Genomic DNA, 20931 nt, shown 5'->3' with positions numbered 1-20931 from the left:
GTTTTTATGTTGTCTCTCCAACTAGATTGTATTTCTCTTGGGGAATTTTTTGTATTCTCAGTGCTTAGCAATGTGTTGGCACATAGTAAATGCTTAATAAATAGTGATTGATTGAAAGACTAGATTGATGTGTTTTTCTCCCATAGCCTGATCCAACATTTATCACTTTTGGGGAGTTATATTTGCTAATTTGATAGAATAGAGAGTCAAAAATCATGAATCTCAAGAGCAATGATGAAAAAGTATGCAAATAAAGGGGGTCTACCATTTCCAAATTTCAATCTATATTTTGAGAGAGTAATTTGTAAAGAAATGTGAAATAGTTAAAAATTGATCTTGGTTGAACAGATTATCTATATAATCTATAGAAGCAAATACATCTCATAAGCTAGTATTTTATTTAAACACAAAGACTGTAACTCTTGGGATAACAGCTACTAGTTGACAAGAACTGCTGGGAAAACTGAAAAATAGTATGGAAGAATTTAGTTCTACACTAATATTTTATACAAAATAAGCTTCAGTTTCTTCCATGATGTTTATGAGAGGTAAAATCACAAACAAATTTAAGAAATATAGAGGGAAAAAAACTGCATATATGTTTTACCAAATAACTTCATGATCAAACAAGTGACAGAGACCATTACAGAAGATGAAATAGGTAATTTTGATTGCATAAAATGTAAAAGTTTTTTGCATACACATGCAAAAAACAATAAAACTAAAATTTAAAAAAAGGAATAAATGGGGAAAAATCTTTGCAGCAAGTTTTTTTTTTTTTTTTTATAAAAACCTCATCCCCAAGATATATAAGCAACTGGTCTGAAATCATAAGAATATAAGCTATTTCCAAATTGACAAATGGTCTAAGGATTTAAACATCTATTTCTCAAAGGAAGAAAACCAGGTTATCTATAGTTATATGATAAAATGCCTCCAAATCATTCCTAATTAAATAAATATAAAATAAAGTAATTCTTACTATACACCTAAAATATGGTATCAAGAATGAAATGCCATACTCCAGATGTGGTTCAACTAGGACAGAATAGAGTGGAACCATAATTTTCCTTTTTCTGTGCACCTAACCTGAAACCAAACTCTATAATAAATTTTCTAGAAGCCATATCATGGTTTATTTAGTTATTTTATTTATTTTTTTGTTAAAGTTTTTTTTATTTACAAAACATATGCATGTTAATTTTTCAACAATGACTCTTACAAAATCTTCTGTTCCAAATTTTCCCCTCCTTCCTCCCACCTCCTCCCCTAGCTGGCAGGTATTCCAATACATGTTAAATGTTAAAATATATGTCAAATCCAATATATGTATACATATTTATGCAGTTATCTTGCTGCACTAGAAAATCAAATCAAGAAGGAAGAAAAAAAAGGAAGAGAGAAAACAAAATGCAAGCAAACAACAATAGAGAGAGTGAGAATGCTATGTTATGGTTCACACTCAGCTCCCACAGTCCTCTCTCTGGGTGTAGATGGCTCTCTTCTTCAGTGAACAAGTGGCACTGGTTTGGATCATTTCATTGTTGAAGAGAGCCACGTTCATCAGAATTGATCATCGTATAATTGTTGTATAAACTGATCTCTTGGTTCTGCTCACTTCACTCAGCAGCTGTTCATGTAAGTCTCTCCAAGCTTTTCTGAAATCATCCTGCTGGTCATTTCTTACAGAACAATAATATTCCATAACATTCATATACCACCATTTACCCAACCATTCTCCAATTGATGGGCATCCATTCAGTTTCCAGTTTCTTGCCAATACAGAGAGGGCTGCCACAAACATTTTTGCATATATGGGTCCCTTTCCCTTCTTTAGTATTTCTTTGGGATATAAGCCCAGTAGAAACACTTCTGGGTCAAAGGGTATGCACAGTTTGATAACTTTTTGAGCATAGTTCCAAATTGTTCTCCAGAATGGTATTCACAACTCCACCAACAATGTATCAGTGTCCCAATTTCCCCACGTCCTCTCCAACATTCGTCCTTATCTTTTCCTGTCATCCTAGCCAATCTGACAAGGGTGTAGTGTTATCTTAGAGTTGTCTTAATTTGTATTGCTTTGATCAATAGTGATTTGGAGCACCTTCTCATATGATACAAATAGTTTAAATTTCTTCATCTAAAAATTGTCTATTTATATCCTTTGACCATTTATCAATTAGAGAAAGGAAGCTGTATTATGTTAAGGATTTACCTTGGATACACAGTCAACTAATAACTCTTGCATCTTTTTTAATGTTTACTCTCTTTATTTCTCTCCAGGGATGTATTTCCCCAAGGTTTACCTGACGAGTATGCTTTTGTCACTACCTTCCGGTTCAGGAAAACTTCACGAAGAGAGGACTGGTATATCTGGCAAATCATTGATAAATATGGAATTCCACAGGTATGACATCATCCCTTGGTCTATTGACTACTCTTCCTATGTTTATAAAATCACTTGTTTCCTTCTTTATTTGTATATATAAAACTCTACTTCCCAGAGTCCCGATCATTCAAAGATAGGGCTGAATCAGACTAATTGGCTAGATTCGATTGACCTGAGGGTCAATTTCTTGGCTTAAAATAAGAAAATGGGCAATGCAGTAATCTGTGTTAATTTCCTCCTAATTTTGACCATTGCTCTTCCCTCTATTTAATGCTTTTTCCTAGACCTTTGGATATTTTGCCCTGAAGAATTTTTCTGATTTAAACTTGGAAAAGCACCCTGAGATCTCTTAACTTGAACTAGGTTCATCCCCTAGTATTTCTTCTTCTTTTACTTCTGTTAAGTGCCACTAATCTTTCCATGGGTTATTCTTTAGGACTAGAATAGAGCTTAGACAATTCACTTCCTCTTTGAAGCTTAGTTTATTCTAATAAGAAGATTGTGCTAAATGACATCTTATGTTACTCTAGCTCAAAATTCTATAATCCTTCGATACTGAATTCATTAATCTGGAGCTCAGGAACAATGATAAATCAGATGGTAGCACAGCTTCAGTCCTAGTGAGCCTCACAGAGACTGAGAGAGAAGGAAATTGAAGAGAAACTAAGACTCATAAATACTTTATTGACAACAAAATATCAAGATATGAAAAGTTCTTATTCCAGTTATGATAGCTATGGCCAAGTCCTGCTATGATGAGGGAAGGGTAAAGAAACTAGAAGACTGGGGGTCAGGAGAAATTGGATTTATTAAAAGAAGATAGATCAATGGATGGAAATGTGGGGGTCTCTACTTGTAATTCTCTATCCATTTCCATCTGACTACAGTTTAAATTCATGGGTTGATGAAATATTACTTCCACTAACATTCTCTGTTCCCATCAAATTCTCTTTTGTTGTGCCTTTTTCATGGTATTTTTCCATTTCTGTGTCTTTGCCTAGATTTACCCTTTTTCCTGGGATGTTTTTCATCATTTTGAACATAATCTTTTAGCACTTCTAGTTTTTCTTTTTAAGTTAAATACCATCCTGAGACTTTTCTTGGTTTTTACAGTTGATGCAGAACCTTCAAATCACCTGGCAATTTTTTTCCCCATATTTGCTTATCTGTATACATGTTGTTTTCCCTAGTTAAATATAAGCTCCTGGAGAAAAGAGACTTTTTTTTTCTTTTTGTATTTGCATTTCCAGTCTTCTGCACATAGTACATGCTTAAGAACTGTTACGTGATTGATCCTTTCATATCCCTGGGGGTTGCTCTCAGGCTTATGTCTCTAGTGTTTGCTGTCTTGAGTCACTAGTCCTTGTATATTGATGGAGACTCCCTGATAGCCTGTGATAATGTTAATGTTCAAAGTTAAATATTGGACTTAGAGTTGGGAAACTTTGGGTCAAGCACTGCATGTGACATTCTCTATGCTTAGCTTAATAAATTTGTTGACTTGACTTGGCTGTATGATGCTGCATAAGCCATTTTAAGTCACGAGACCTCAATTGATAAATGATTAAAAGATGAAGAAGAGGCAGTTTTTGGAGGAAGAAATAAACAGTTTATATAGTCATATACAAATGTTCTAAATCATTATTGATTAGAGAAATGCAAATTAAAATTTTTGATATATTATCTCACGTATCAGATTGGATAAAATGATATAAGGGGAAAAACACAACATGTAAAGGATATGGAAAAAGTGGGACACTAAAAACTATTGATGGAACTGTGAACTGATCCAACCATTTTGAAGAGCAATTTGGAATTATACTTAGAGAGTTTTTAAATTGTATATACCCTTTGACTGAGCAACACTACTATTAGTTCTATTTCCCAAGGTGATCTGGGAAAAAAAAAAAAAGAACTTTTTGTTCTAAAATATTTATTGCACCTTTCTTTGTAGTGACAAAGAAGTGAAAATTGAGGGGATACCTATTATTTGGGGAATAGCTAAATAAATTGTGGTATATGGTTTGATAAAATACAAAAGTGACAAGAGAAATGATGAACAGGTTGATTTTTGGAAAACATGGAGAACTTGTATTAAATAATGAAGAATGAAAGTAGTAGAATCAAGAAAATTATGTATTTTCTAACAGCAATATGATTTAAAAAGCAAATGTGAATGACTAAGCTATTGTGAGTTATGTGAATATTCAAATCAAATACAAAGAACTCATTGAGGAAGATGCTAGCCACCTTCAGAAAAAAATCTGATATGTAGAAATATGTATTATATAGTTGTATATGTGTGTGTGTATATGTGCAGGAGAGAGATAGAGACACAGAGAGAGACAGGCAGGTACACAGACACAGGGAGACAGAGAGAAAAATGCTGGCTTTCTTTAGTGCAGGGTTGGTAGAGAGGTAAGAAAACAGATTGGAACTCAAATGTAAAAGAAATCTTTTTTTAAAAAAGAGAAACTTTTTGCAAACTATAAATACTAATAATCCTAATATGTATGATTTATAAGTATTGTTATTTCTTTCACTGTGACAGATCATAATTCCCCCTAAAGTTAGTAGCTGACCTTTGAAAATTGTCATTTCTGTATTTATCACATTGTTGCCAACCTGGTGGTGAGACTAAATATTATTAGACTGGTCCTTGGAGAAAGCCAAAAGCTATCATGAGGACTATTACTGATTCTTTCCAGCTTAAAAATATAATTGTACTCTTGAATCTATATAAGATTAGGACTGCCTGTGTATAGGGCACTTGTGTATGTATGGAAGGGCTAATTATATCAATATTTCCCCTTCCCACTATCATTTAGTCTACATTTTCCACAAGAGTAACATGTCTTCTGGCTCTCTTCCCAATGTTATTCTTTTCCTACCTTCTCCCTATTCTTCTCTTCTTCTCTTTCTTTCTATCCTTCCCTGTCTTTTGTTTCCCTCTCCCCGCCTCCTGTTCCTTTGCCCTCCTCTCTATCTCTCCAAGAAGTGCAAGAGATACTTATGGACTAATAATGATAATAGAAGTATTTATTTATGTAGCATGTTAAGGTTTGAAAAGCACTTTATGAATATTATCTTGTTAGATTCTCACAACAATTCTAATTGCTAATTCTTTGATTATCCCGATTTTACAGATGAAAAAACTGAGACAGGTTGAGATGAAGTGACTTGCTAGTTCACATAACTAGTTAGTGTCTGAGGCTAGATTTAAATTTCAGTCTTCCTGACTCCAAATTGGTCATTTTTTATAATATGCTATTGATACTGCTCATTATGGAAGCTTTAATCTGCTCTATTTCCCACCTGGACAGATTCACCCCTATTTAGTTAGTCTCGTGGTCCTCACAACTTCCTGGATAAACACTATACTTAGTGCGAGTGTTCTCTGCAGCTCAGAATTTCTGAGTTTAAGAGCTCTATCAGCCGTGGCCTCCCCCGTTGCAATTATAGCATCCATCCCTATCCAGAATTATTTTCATACTAGATAATGGAATACAGGTACTTCACAGAGTATTTTGAATTAAAGATTTCTCCCTCTCTCAAATATCATTCTATATTTATTTTTCCACTTCTTCACTCTGGCTTTTACTTATCAACTACTGTTTTCACACTATCTTCCAAAATAATTTTTGACTTTTCACTTTGATGGGTTGCAGAGGGTCATTTTCAGTTCCCATCTAAGGGGGGAATGTGAAACTTGGTAACATAGTTATCCCAGAAACCAATTGGTGTGTGATCAAAGATCTCATTCTCTGGCAAATTGTTATCCCCTTTGCTCATAGAGTTAATGAGCCAACCATATGTCAGTCAGTCATCTGCTTTTGTCTTCACCTAGAAAATGAGCTTTTGGAAGGGAGATGCCAAATTCTTCTATTGAGTCACTATGTTTTCCTTTGGGAAGTATTAAAAAAGAACATGGCTAAGGCTTTCTCCAATTCTATCCTCTTCATTGACCATCTGCAAGAAAGAGCATTCAGGAAACCTGGATTTTCTTCTTAGCTCATAGAATTACCTTACTTTAGAAAGAACACTAAACTGTGAGGCAGAAGTCCTGGATTCAAGCTTTTACCCTAATACTTGCTTGCTGATTGACACTGGACAAATCACTTAACTTCTCAGAACTTCTGTTGTTTATCTGTAGGAATGAAAATAATAATGAATGTATTTGCACACAATATAATACATTTAGTGTGCAGCTATTGTGAGGAAAAACTAGAATATCAAATATGGTTGAGAGCCCAGAGGACCTCAAAATACTTACATTATAATCTTTCCCACATTTTGCATACCTAATTGAGAGTTGGAAAACCCATCTGAATTATCCAAGGCCATATGGTGGTAGATTCTGCCACTCATTAGTCTCTTTTTTTTTTGTTTTTTTCACCATATCATTCTGCTGTTTTGTCCTCTCTGATACCAGTTCTATAACTCTGAGTCAAATTACTTTTTCTCTTTATGCCTCAGTTTTCTCATCAGTAACAAGCAAGGTTTAGAATAAATGACCTCTAAACTCCTTCTACTGTTAATACTCCATATGCCAAGTTTTCTTCGGTTGTAACATTTTACAGTTCTGTGATTCTGTAGAGCAGGGAAGAGGTGTTACCTTAACTGTTCAGACATTTTTCAGTTGTGTCAGATTGACCCTAGTTGAGTTTTCTTAGCAAAAAAACAAAAAACAAAAAAAACTGGCTATTTCCTTCTCCAGCTCATTTTAGATGATAAACTGAGGCAAACAGAGTTTAATTAATTGTTCAGGGTTCAAGGCTACTGTTTAAAGCCATATTTAAACTCAAAATAATTAGTCTTCCTGATTCTAAGGCCCATGTTTTATTCACTGAGATACTTGGCTGTCTGGGTACTCACCATTTAGATACTTACCATGTAAACACTTAAATACTCAACATTTAAATAAGTGGAAATTGGAAATTAGTGAGGATATAGTTGTCTCATAGAATAGCCTGGCATCTTATATGGCCCTGCTTCAGGTTAGTGAAGGGTCACTATCTCACTGCCCATCTCAAGGCATGGCAGAAATGAAAAAAATTTAACTTGAGTTTGAGACATTGTTATATATAATATAGAAGGGATGCCTTTTGTATACATACTAGATGGTTGCTAAGGTTCCTTCTAATTCTCACATGCAGTGATTTGGTGACATGAAGCCTTGCCATCCTGATTTTTGGTTTTCATTCTTTGACTAGAACTGCAATACAAATCTAACAGAGTCTGTTTTTCTTAGTTCAATTACTGCTGATATTCATCGTTTTGGATGTTTCAAAAGTTCCAGAATTACATTGGGGTAGGAAGTCTTTTTTCCTTCTTTTCTTTTCTCTTCCCTTTCCTGTTCCTTCCCTTCCCTTTTCTCCTTTTCCTTTCCTTTCCCTTTCCCTTCCCTTTTCTCTTCTTTGTTCCCCTTCTATTATCTTTTCACTTCCCCCACTCTATTTATATCCAAGCCGTGTCCTCTGTAGGTATCTCACCAAGTGTCTCACCATTACACAGGTACCATTTTCTCTTCCAACCTCCTATACTGTTCTATAGTTATAAAGCTGAAACTGAACCATGGCTAATTTAACTGTCTTATTTTTCCAGGTTTGAGAGGTGAAGGAGAAAAGGGGATGGAAATACTAGGCATCGTATGAAATAGATAAATAAATATTATCTCTTTGGCTCTTCACAACAATCCTTTGAAGTATGCCCTATTATTGTATCTGTTTTTATCTTTGTAGAAATCCAGGCAGATAGAAGTTAAGTGACTTGGACAGGTCACATAACTAGTTAGTATCTAAGACTAGAAAACATCATCAATCTATCCCTCTGTGCTTTCAAAAATTGACTGTAATTTTCCCAACCAAAGTTTTGCCACCACTCTCCTGTGTGTATTGATTCCCCATTAGACTGTAAACTCTAGACGCACAAAACTCCATGGGGTTTTTTCTGTAAACTCTAGACGCACAAAACTTTGGGGTGGTAATTGCTGGTAATCTAAGCTGTCTGCCATCTGTGACTATTCTTTTAATTTGTGACACTCTTCATCGCCTCTTCATGAAACTCAATAATGCTACTTAGGCAGTACTTTCTTTTTTCCCACGACTTGAATAAACAACTGACCATTGGACAGAATTTGGAATGTTCATTTAGATAGAACTGATTTAGTCTCATTGCTCAAAACAGATACGGGTTCTTTGACCAGAAATTTTGCTCACCCTGAAGTCTAAACAAAATGCCCTCTCATATTAAATATTAATCAATTGAAATAAAATCATATCATCATGAAAAAATGATCATGAAATTGAAAGAGTCATGAATGAGTCAGTAGACGGAGTTTCCAATCCTAGCTCATCATATGCTAGATTTATTGCCATTGGCAAGTTAATTGATCTCTCTGAGCTTCAGCACATACACAGTTAAAATGGAGGTGCCTATATCTGGGGAGATGGTAGTGAGAGAGGTAATAAAGGAGCCTACCTTTCCAATGAGCCCCTCAAAAATAATAATAGAAATATATAAAAAAAATTTAAATGATGATGGTAATATCTACAGTGTCTATTGCATTGTGCAAAATAAAGTAATAAGAGAATAATACAAAGTAATATTTTAAAAGGGTACAAATAATCGCGGATAAAAAGTTTTTTTATTGTTATAAAGGGAGATAGATCTTTTCTGAATTGTTAAATCAAGAAGTCAAGTTTTCTGTCACCAAATACTATACTCTTTTTCCATCATATCTTCTTCTTCAATATTAAAATGAAAAGGATCATAGATATTCTAGAGTCTAGAAGGACACCAGCCAAATAGAAGTTGGGCATGTGTATTTGGGAGGACAAGATTTGTTTGAAAATATAAGATATTGCAGATTATGGCAGAGTTAGAATCCTAGTTTGAAGATTTTAGACATCTGTCAAGTAAGAAATGGAAAACAATCTGAACAGGAATGTGACAGGAAAAAATTGGTGATTTAGGATAACGCATCTTTTCAGTGTCAAGGGAGAGACTGGAAGAAGAGAGATGAAGTAGTAATGAAGGTCTGAACTTGAGGTGATAAAGATCTAGACTAAGTTTTTTGACAGTCATGGGAATAGGTAGGGAAACATTCAGGAGGAATTTCAAAGGAAAACTTCAACAGGACTTAGTGACTGATTAGCTACAGCAGATCAAGCAAAAGGAAGGGTTGATGTGATACCAAGAGTTTGAGTTTAAGGGAGTAGCAGGATGACAAGTATATTGACAGGGAAGTTGCTAAGAGTAGCCAATTTGGAAGGAAAGATAAGTTCTGTCTTGGAGGAACTGAACTTGAAATGGTCTTAAAAATTCAGGAGGAGAGGGAAAAAATGTGCATCATCAGTTTTGTGGTGATAATTGAGATCATGAAATAGTAAAGAATGACAATGAGAAATACTTTTGAAGATGGCCAATTTAAGAATGTTTTTTTTGATGGAGTATTCATATTTGTAACAAAGATTTTGTTTTTTTTCCTTCTCTCTCCCAATATAATTTTCTACTTTCTGTTCACTATCTCTTCTTTATATATTTTTTAATTTGAACATAGTTGTTGCAGATTGTCTTTATGAGATTATGTCACTCCTTGAAAACAGGGATGTTTCTTTTTGCCTTTTTGGGTGTCATTAATAATGAAAAAAATGCCTGACACATAGTAAGCATTTAATAAAATGTATTAACTGACTGACTATCTTTCAAGGAGGTGGTGGAGATAGGAGGGAGAGAAAATAAGTGTGTATTAACTGAAAAAAATTTTAATTAAAAGTTCATACCTTCATTGCCTACCTCACCAGATTATTCAGTTTCCAGTGAGATAAAAGTACTGTAAAATATTTCACAAACTTTAAAACACTATAGAGATATCAGTTATTACTTTTGTTATTATTCCCAAAATGGCAATACTATTCATATTCAAGTAGTACCATATAAAACATATATACTTAGAGCTACTTTGTAATGTTTCCACTATAACCATAATATTAAGCTTGTTTAATACAACAGATTGACCTCAGTGACTGGTTCCCCAAATTGTTCTCAGGACTAATAGAAGTTGGCTTCCATTCAGTCCAAAGACAGAATTGTTTAGCCAATTCATATCATCAAGGTGAATGACTGTGAAGAAAAGTCAGAGCTTTTATCAAGAGCCGGTTTAGTTGTTTCCCTATCCCTGATAATTTTTGCTTTCTGGCTCTCTCTCTGGTCTGAAATTCTCCCTCTTCGGGAAACCTGGTGGGATAGGTTTGGCCTCTTGCCACTCCCTTTCTTGCCATCTGGAATAGCTCTTGAATCCCTCACCACCTCATTATTCTGTGATCTCCTTTTATATCTCATTTGCAGACTCTCCTGTCCTCCTCCTGTCTGTCTCTTCCTTCATTCTTCTCTCCTGCTGCCAAAATGAGCTCAGTGCTGAAACCCTACAGGGCTGCTTGGTGATGGAGTCTATGTTAAAGACACAGGTCTAACTCCCACAGTCTATCTTGGTAACCACTGATAGCTCCTTAGGGAAGGATTGGCTAGACACAAGATGAGTAAAAAATAAATAGGAAGTCATGATGGTTGAGCATCAGATAATGCAAGCCAGCAAAACAGAGTTTTTGTTCTGCTATTTAAAGTATTATTCTGGACTGGAGATAGAGATGTGGTACAATGAAAAGAGAATTGGACTAGGTGGAAGAAACCTAGATTCCAGGCCCATTTCTGCCTCTGTCCTAGTTTTTAATGAAGGAACAAGGGATAGAGAGAGACAAAGGGAGAGAGGAGAAAGAAAGGAGAGACAGGAGAAAGAAGAGAGAAAGAAAGAGAGACTGAAAGAGAGTTGAGAGAGGAGGGGAAAGAGAAGGTGAGAGAGAAGGAGAGAAGTAGGGAAGGAGGGATGGAGGAAAGAGAGGAAAAAAAGAAAGAAGGAGGAGGAGATGGAAGAAGAGGAGGAAGGAAGAAGAAGATGAATGAGGGGGAGGAAAAGAAGGAAGAGGAGGAGGAAGAGAGAAAGGGAGAGAAGATGGAAGGGGAGAAGTCTTTATCTTGAATTTCATTCCTTTATTTCCATTTGATAAAAATATTTCATCTCATGTTCAACATATCTAAAACAGAATTCACCTTTTTCTATGCTCCTCACATTCTTCCCCTTTTTCTAACTTTTTTCTTTCTCTTTTGGGTACCATTATTCCTTTGTTTACCAAGATTTACAACCTTGGAACCCTCTTCAACTCTTTTCTATTCCTAATCCCTCCATATTTAGCTAGGTGCCAAATATTCTCAATTATAATTCCACAACTCTCAATCTGTCTCCTTCATTCTACATACATGACCACTATTCAGTTATCACTTCTTTGGACTATGCAATTTTGGGTTCCCTATTGCCAACAGAACAAAATATAGCCTACTTTGACTGGTATTTTAATCCTTTCACTGTCTAGTTCTAGGCTACCTTTCCATTGTTCATATTAATTCCTGCCATTTACTCTGTATTCTGGACTAAATGACCTGTGGTTCCTCATACATAATGCCCCATCTTCAATCTCCATGCTTGGCGTGCCCTTATTAACTTAGTTTTTCAGAATGCCTAAATTTCTTCAATCTTTAGCTTGTGTAACCTTCTATGTAAGGTCTTTTCTGATACTCCATTATTACTTCATATTTACTTTCTATATATTTTATATTAGGTATCTGTGTAGCCTTTATTTCATCTAATACTAAAACTGGGCAACAGGAACTTTTTTGTTGTTTATTTTTGCATCCTAACCTTCTAGTATTGTTCCTAGCATGTAGCCTAAGGCTTAATAAATGTTGAATGAGTATGAAATGAATATAAATATTCTTCCTAGAAGTGCCTTCTTATTTAAAAATATTCTGATTTTTTTCAGGTCTCTATCCGACTAGATGGAGAAAACAAAGCTGTGGAATATAATGCTGTGGGGGTGATGAAGGATGCAGTCCGAGTGGTCTTCCGGGGTGTTCCAGTCAGTGACTTGTTTGACCGAAACTGGCACAAGATTGCTCTCAGCATTCAGGCCAAGAATGTATCCCTTTACATTGACTGCAAGCTGGTACAAACACTGCCCATCGAAGAGAGAGAAAACATTGACATCCAGGGAAAAACTGTGATTGGCAAGCGCCTCTATGACAGCGTGCCCATTGACGTGAGTTCTTTTCTGTCTAATGAAACATAAATGCAGCCAATTCTCATGACCTTGAGCTTCCAGAAGAGCTTTTGCTAGGTTTACTAGCTCATAAATTCTTCATGGACACATAACTAGCAAATGAGAATGAATGTGGATGATGCCCTTGTGTCAAAAGTAACATAAGTGGGGAGAAAGCAAACAATCAAAAAATTTACATGTGAAGTTAGGTGTCCTGAGTTTAAATTCTGACTCCCTCTAATCACTTTGTGACTTCTACTCTTTAATATTTTTTAAATATATATATATATATATATGTACATATAAGTATATATAGCATTAATGTCAAATTTGTAGGTGATCTAATACTAGGAGAGATAGGATACTCGAAAAATACAAAAATATATAGAGGCTATAATAATGGATTATTATAAAAAAGTGAAACTTAGTAGGTCAAATATAAATTCTTATATTTGTGTTCAAAAACCAACTTCTTAGCTATAAGATAGGGAAGAGAATGTTGAACATCAGTTTATCTGGGGAAAAATAAATCTGTCTGTTTCTTGGATTGCAACCTCCATATGATATAGTAGCCAAAAAATTCTTGTGCAGTCTTGTGCTATGCTGAGGGCCATAGATTCCAATAATAAGGAAATTGCCATGCTCCACTACCCTGGACAAATCAGTCAGGATATTGAACTTAGTTCTGGATGTCACAATTTAAGCAAGACATTACTACATGCCCAAAGGAAGTCAGCTAAGATAATAAAGGGAGTCTCCTTCATGCCATAAGAGCATTATGGGAAGGATGGTTAACTGAAAGGCGATGACTAATGGAAGCCATCATCCCTTTGGTTAAATATTTGAAATACTAAAAAATGGAAAAGAGATTAGACTTATTCTATGGCATATCAGAAGGCAGAACTAGAAACAACAATGTATGGAAGTTGCAAAGTAAATTTAGCCTTAATATAAGCATTGCTTGATGATTGGAAATATTTGAAAGTATATTGGGTTTCTTTGGTACATAGTAGATTTCTCTTCTTTAGAAGTTTTCATTTAAAGGCTGAGTGATGATTAGTCTGGGATTTTTTAATGGAGATTTCTTTTTAGGTATAGGGTGAATTAGATGGCTTCTGAAGATGCTTCCTACTCTAGAATTCTTTAGAAATAAAGCTCCCTTGGATGGCCATGAGCTATTTAATTTTTTTTTCCTCAGGGGCATGGTGTGCTCATCTAAAAATGAAAATAATAACAAACAACCTCTATCACAAGATAACTATGATGGAAGAATTTTGTTGATTTTGAAGCACTATAGGAATATAAAGTAGTCATATTTATAGTAGTAATGATAATGATGTATTAAATGCCTGCCATTGATTGTTCTCCAAGGTGGATCATACTTTAGGAAAATCTGTTATACTCAAAGTCAAATTCAAAACAAGATAATTTAGAAATGCTTAGAGCAAGATCATTTACATCAAAAATCTTCTTCACTTTATAAGAACTTTTGTTAATGGCTTCTTTGTGAAGAAACAAGAAGATAGAATCTAAGGATAGAAACTGAGCTTAAGAGTAAGGATAATTAGAAATATGGAATGCAATAGTAAGAGATAGATTTCTGGACCAGATGGAAATTGTAAGATCTTGCTGGATATGGATGAGTCTAAAAGGCACAAGGGAAAGTAACAGAAAAAGACTTCAAATGAACGATTAGAAAAAAATATACAGACACTATTGCATAATGTAGGGATAGCCATGCCAAAGTCTGGTGATTATTTCATGCCACATTTTCCTCTCCATCCTTTTGTCTGTCTATATTCTCCTCTACCCACAAGAAGAATAATGTTGCCAGATGCTGCTCCTCTTGCCAGAGAACAAAGAATTAAGGGGAAAAGGAGAGGATAAGAGAGGAAGAAAAGAAAGGAAGAGTAGAAAAGAGGTATGGGAGTGAAAGTAGAGGAGAGGAAAAGAAGAACATAGAGAAAAAAAAGAGAGAGGAAGGTACCTCAAAGTATTTTGTGTTATTACACTTCATTTATCACTTCCAATTTAGTCATAATATATGCATGTTCTCGATCAGATTTCTTCTTGAATCTATGCAAAAAGCTTTGTCTGCTTCTCAGATCTTGATAATTAGAGTGAGGATCATACTTTCCTCACTTTTTTTCCTAGTTTAGAACAGACCTGAGGACCTTTTGAAGTGTTCCTTTTAAAAAAAAAAAACAAAAAAACAAAAAACAAAAAAGGACAAAGCAGTTCTGAATCAAAGAAGAGCTACTCTGTTAACAAAGAGAAAACTACTTTCTCAAGCCACACTCAGGACTGTGCCAACTTCAAAGCACTATTGAAAGGTACAGGATTGATACTAGTAGATTATTAAAAGATTATTAATTATGATGGCATGGTATAGTGAAAAAATACTGTATTTACAATCTGTGCACCTAGGTGTAAATCCCATCTCTACCACTTCCTGAGTGATCTTGGGGAAGTAAAAGACTTTCTGGGTCTCAGTTTTCTCATCCATAAAATGAAAAGGTCAGACTGGATGGCCTCTGGGGTCCTAGCTCTGGCTCTATGATTCTATCATTTTATGACTCAGTGACTGTGATTTCTAAGTTCCCTTCCAGTCCTATATTCTGCAATCTTGTGAACAGTGATGGTTATCTCAGTGACTTCATCAAGTTCTCAATAAGCCTTGGTTTCTTCATCTGTAAAGTAAGAAGATGGAACAGGCAACGTCTGTGTTTCCTTTGACAACTAATATTTTTGACCCTGTAAATTTAAATTATTATATAAATACATTTCGTGGAGCAGCTAGGTGGTGCAGTGGATAGAGCACCAGCCCCGAAGTGAGGAGGATCCAAGTTCAAATCTGGTTTCAGACACTTAACACTTCCTAGCTGTGTGATCCTGGGCAAGTCACTTAACCCCAATTGCCTCAGCAAAAAAAAAAAAAAAAAACAAAAAAAAAAACATAATAATAATAATACATATTCCTAGTCCTGAGGAAGCTGACAGTAGAGTAGGAGGCATTAGACATGTACATCAATAACTAGAGTTTATTTTTTCTGAAGAATTTGCTCTCATGTGCTAGTTTTGCTTTGCCAACTCTCCCTGACCCTATATGCATTACCATGACATTAGCAAGAGGTGACTGTAACTTAACTGTCAATTGCTCACCCTTTTAAACAGAAATTTGATCACTCCCAAGTCACTTCTTCTTTTGGAAAGCAGAGAGCAAATGAGCTTCCTTATCTGCCTGTGATCTGAATGTGGGGGCATGTATAGCCCATTGGAGTTTTATGTAAGTTTCTCTACTTGTCTTATCAAGGAAGACATCGTGACCCTATTGTAGTTGCTTCAAAACTCTAGCATGAAGGGATCTAAGATGTGGTTTTTGCGACTCTCTAGATTATAGCTCATGCATTAAGCAGGATGACAAATGAATTGGATGTTTTGTTTGCTTTCACAGGGAAGAAAGAAAAAGCACCAGGGAACATTGTAAACACTCTATTTGAACTTAAACCTAAGCTTGCTTTTCACAAATGAAATGTGTTCACAATATAACATGGATTTGGAAACAACATGTATTTTTGCCTATGAAACGAGATCATGAAAAATTTATAACTAGGATTGTCCTTAAATTAAAAAGTGCTAGATTTAGAATCAGATACTCGGGTGTGAATCCTCAGTCTGCTACTACTTATGTGACTTCAGTCAAGTCACAGGTCATCTTAGCTCTGTTTTTCTCATATGTAAGACAGACAGTTTGATGAAATAAGTTGTTCTATCCATTTGTAGGTTCTATAAGATAGTACTAGTTCTAAAAGTCTAAAATGATACTAAGATCAGTTAGACAGTCACATAAATTTAAATCTGAAATTGTCTTTAAAGCACACTATAGTCCTTTCATTTTACAGATAAGAAAACTGAGACCCCTCCGAATTGGCTATAAAATGAAAGAAGTAGACTAAATGATTTCCAAGGCTTTCTATACCATAATAACCATAATAACTCTATGAACAGGGGCTAATGATTTGAATGTATTGGTGAGATGATGCTAAAATTCTGGGTGACTCAATAGGGATGCAAAAAAGATTTTTAAAAGAATAAATGCCAGACTGAATCTAATAAAATGAAATTTAAGTATAAGAATGGGGACTGAAACTGTCATTTCATTAGTATGAGGAACTTTTAATTGAAGAAATTTTCAATACCAATGTAGGCTGGTGTATTTTCTAAAATGCATAGTTTTAGACAATTATCTAGAGTAGTTAGGGTTCAAATGAGTTGCCACACAGTTGATATGTGTAAGACATTAGGTCTTTCTGGCTTTAAGACTGAATCTCTATCTACTATAACAACCTATCTCTCACAATGAAATTTAATAATAAATATGTTTTAAGATCAACAAAAGAAAGCAAAGAAGGAAGCCAGATTCATAAATTCAAGAGGTGGAACACCTCTTGTAGAAAGACCTCTCACCCTGGAGTCAGGGAGACCTTAATTCAAATCTGTGTGGCTCTAGGCAAGTCACTTAACCTCTACTGCCTCGGTTTGCTCATTTGTAAAACAAGGATAATAATGCTCACCTCTTAGGATTGTTATGATGATCAAATGAAATAATTATAAAGCACTTAATGTGGTACCTGACCCATAGGAAATGCTATGCAAGTTTTATTCATTTATTATTAAAATATATTAGGGAGGTTTTATGCATTCCAAGCCATATGCATCCAGAGAAAGATATGACAGCTATGACAATCAAAACAGACATCAACTAAATGAATCAATTTCATCTTAGACTGCATTAGGAGAAGTATAGTGTCTTCCCACATATTTTGGCTATACAAAGCATCCCCAAAGTCTTAGTGTGGTTTCAGTTATTAAAGTTAATAGAACAAGTCTAATCTCTCTTCTCTGTGACAACCTTTCAAAAGCCTGAAGAATGCTAACATGCTTTAAACTATCCAAGTGGAAAATTACAGTAAGACTTTGGAGACACTGTTTTTATGGAATACGTTGTCTTCTGGGTACCACATTTTAGTCACAATGTAGAGAATGTCTAAAGGAGGACAACCAAGAGTTCAAGAGGGAAGACCCCTTCAGATCCTATGGGGTAGTTTTACTGCAGGTGGTGTGATTGTTTAGACTGTTGAGCAGAAGATTTGTGGAGATGTGAAGAGGAGGGCAGTGCACAAGGAGCATGTTGACTGCTGTTCTCAGGTTGTCATGTGAAGGAATCTATTTGTTCTGATTAGCTGCCAAACAGAATAGCAATAGATAGATCTTCCAGTGAACCACTTTTAGGTTGCATGTAAAGAAAAAGCTTACTAATAATTAGAATCATATTTTAAAAATGAAACAGTTTGCTCTGGGAACCTATGGGATATCTCCCTTATTTGATTTCTTTAGAATCCCTAGCTGGAGATGATTATAAGGAATCTGGAATATCTGAATTCAAATGTGGCCTCAGGCACTTACTAGCTGTGTGATCCTGGGCCATTCCAGTATCTTTGCCAAGAAAACCCTAAATGGAGTCACAAAGAATTGAACAAACTAATTCCTTGGAAATTATCTAAATAATTGGAAGAACTATTTAATAGCAAAAATGACAAGAGTCATCCTAAAACTTCTAAAATGCCTTCCGACTCTGAGATTCTGGATTTTACAAGTCCAAGTTACCTCATCTGGATATATACAGAATCCATGGAATACTCTATTTTCCCAAATAACCAGAATATTTCAGGATAACACCTCATAATTCTAAAGTACCTTACATCAGCAAATTTAATCTTTTTAACAAATTTATGAAGTAAAAGGTACAATTCTCTGCATGGCCTTATCCAGTTCCTTCTTATCTCTATAATGACTCTTAATATCTCTGGTTTAAGATTTCAGTTTCCTCACTTATAACATGAAGTAATTGAACTGGATGATATCTCAGTTGTTCTTTCTGACATTAATACCCTAATATTCTAAGTTTTAATTTCCCCCATTTTAAAGGCAAAGAACCCCCCAAAATCAAATGAGACTGGAATTTGAATCCAGATCTAGTGCTGAATATTTCCACCCAAAATTATTGGGTTTCTTCTCCCTCTAGCATCCTTATTCTCAAGGCAAGCATTACCCTGGATCTAGAATGGTTAGTGATTCTAGCCAGGTGTAGGGACGATTGTTTTGGCCCAGTCCTTGACAGTTCCCTTTAGGGGTATGCTAGAGATAACTCAAACCAGTTTTCCTTGTTAAAATTTCATTGTGAAAATTCATATTTTAGAAATCAATAAATACTCAAAATCAGAGCTTTATTTATTTACTTTTTTATTGTCATGACTCAAGTAATCAAAAAATATTAATAATGAAATCTGTCCTGTGTCCTTTTTTCAGAAAACAAATTGTTAAATATTTGCCATTAACTGCTGCTTCTCCCCCTTTTTATTGGTGCCTCACTATTCTTGGTTAAGTGTAGGTCAAAGTGTCTTTTATTGATATTTCTCTTTAATCTGACTATCCCTTCCCAGTAACTTTACTTTTCCACAATAGACTCTACTTTGGAATGAAGAAATATTTTTAAGCAAATCAATACTTTGACCATTTCTGACAGTTTATAGGCTACTCCTTACCTATAGATCATCATCTCTGTTGATAGGGAGGAATGATACTTTATGATTAGTCTTTGGAAAAGTTCCTTTAAATCTTTTCTCTGACTGCAAAACAAAGAACACCTATCATCTTTTCATTTCCCACTTCAGAAGTGCTATTGTGAGTTTAAAATGAAATAATAGAGATATTTTGTGACTAAAAAGGTCACTACAAATGAATGTCTATAATGTACTTTAAATAGTTTTCATATGTTACAGCAAAATGGTATAATGTGTCATTACTCTGTCAGAAGGCACTGTTGTTTTATTCATGCTATAACAACATGCATAACATAATGATGTATTTAGGACGATATTTAATGGAATGATGAACTTACTTCTAGTCTTAGGACATAGGCCATAAGAAAGGAGAACTCAAAATGTTAGAGGTGTAAGAGACCTTGGGGCATAGAAGATTTAAGATGGAAAAACTATTGGAATATACAATATTAGTATATAGAATGTTAAGATGGAAGGAACCTGATGTCATAGAACATTAATGTTGCAGAGACTCTTGAAACAAAAATATAGAACAGAAAAATATAGAATGTTAGAGAAAAGTGAGACTCAGATTATATAACATTTTTTCTGAAAAGACTGTTAGAATGTAGAATATTAGAATATAAAATGTTAGAGATTAAGGGACCATAGAAGATGGGATGTCAGAAAATATGACATAGGATAGAGTATGTGAAAATGACATTAGAAAACATTTAGAGTAATATTCTCATTTTATACATGTAGAAATTGACATCCAGTAAGGGGAATTGACTTGTACATAGTGATATAGTCAGTGGAAGAGTTGAAGGGCTCAAATAATGAGTCAATCAATAAACAAGTATTTGTTAAGCACCTGCTATCACTATTTTAGGCACTAGGGTGCTTTGGGGTTTATAAATATTGATTTATTGATTGATGGGATTTGCAAAGCACCTTACATTTGTCAACTCATTAGATCTGCAAAAAGACCATAAAATGTAGGATGAGGAAATGAAGGGAGTAGGCTGACTTGCCTAGAGTCTCATAGCAAAGGAATGTCTGAAGAAGGATCTGAGCTTAGTGATGTGATCATGTGCTTTTTAACATTTGTTTTAAATCAGTGATTTAGATATAGGTTTAGAAAGTATTACCATTAAATTTTCAGATGACATCAAACTGGGAGGGAGACAAAGTCATCCAATTATCTTGACTAGTTAGACCATTTGTCTGAAGGTGAAATAATGAAAAATAACTCAGTCATATGTAAACTCTTCCAATTTGGGTTCAGAAATGCAATTCACAAATGAAGAATAGGAGAATCATGATTAGTTACAGTTTATTTGGAAAGTATACTGGGATTTTGGTAGAAGGTAAGCTCACTAGGAGTTAACACTATGATTCAGCCCCCAGGCTTAGTTTCCAGAAAGAAGGAAGTCATCTCCTCACTACCTTTGTTACACCACATCTGAAATTGTGTTGAATTCTTAACATAACATAATGTTTCAAGAAGGAGAGTGGTAAGCTAGTGAGCACCCAGCTGAATGATGCTGAAGTGTAACAATTCAGTATAAAGGTGAAAAATTCAGGATGTGGAATGGGACATATATGTTACATGTGGGACATGTCCCACTCTACATATATGTATGCACATATATTTATACTCATTAAAAGGAATTTTTGTTTTTCTATTTTAATGGGGCAAGAGTTGGGAGAAAAAGAAAACACATTTCTTTTAATAAAAAACAATTAAAAAGAGAGATTCTATAGAAACGGAATGTTTCATGTACTT

At 34.8% G+C, this 20931-nt stretch overlaps 1 protein-coding gene across 1 annotated transcript in view; it reads left to right on the top strand.

Annotated features, from left to right (window-relative positions):
• The first annotated feature begins 231 nt into the window (after nucleotides 1–231).
• Nucleotides 232–20931, top strand: part of LOC127547835 (collagen alpha-1(XXII) chain-like) — a 146769-nt gene continuing 126069 nt past the window's right edge. Inside the window, exons 1-3 of the mRNA XM_051974891.1 lie at nucleotides 232–242; nucleotides 2284–2407; nucleotides 12265–12540. Coding sequence (XP_051830851.1) covers nucleotides 232–242; nucleotides 2284–2407; nucleotides 12265–12540 — 411 coding nt within the window. The remainder of the gene's footprint in view (nucleotides 243–2283; nucleotides 2408–12264; nucleotides 12541–20931) is intronic.

Source organism: Antechinus flavipes, chromosome 1 (assembly GCF_016432865.1).
Source record: "Antechinus flavipes isolate AdamAnt ecotype Samford, QLD, Australia chromosome 1, AdamAnt_v2, whole genome shotgun sequence".
Taxonomy (NCBI): Eukaryota; Metazoa; Chordata; class Mammalia; order Dasyuromorphia; family Dasyuridae; genus Antechinus; species Antechinus flavipes.
This window is presented reverse-complemented; position numbering and strand designations above follow the sequence as displayed.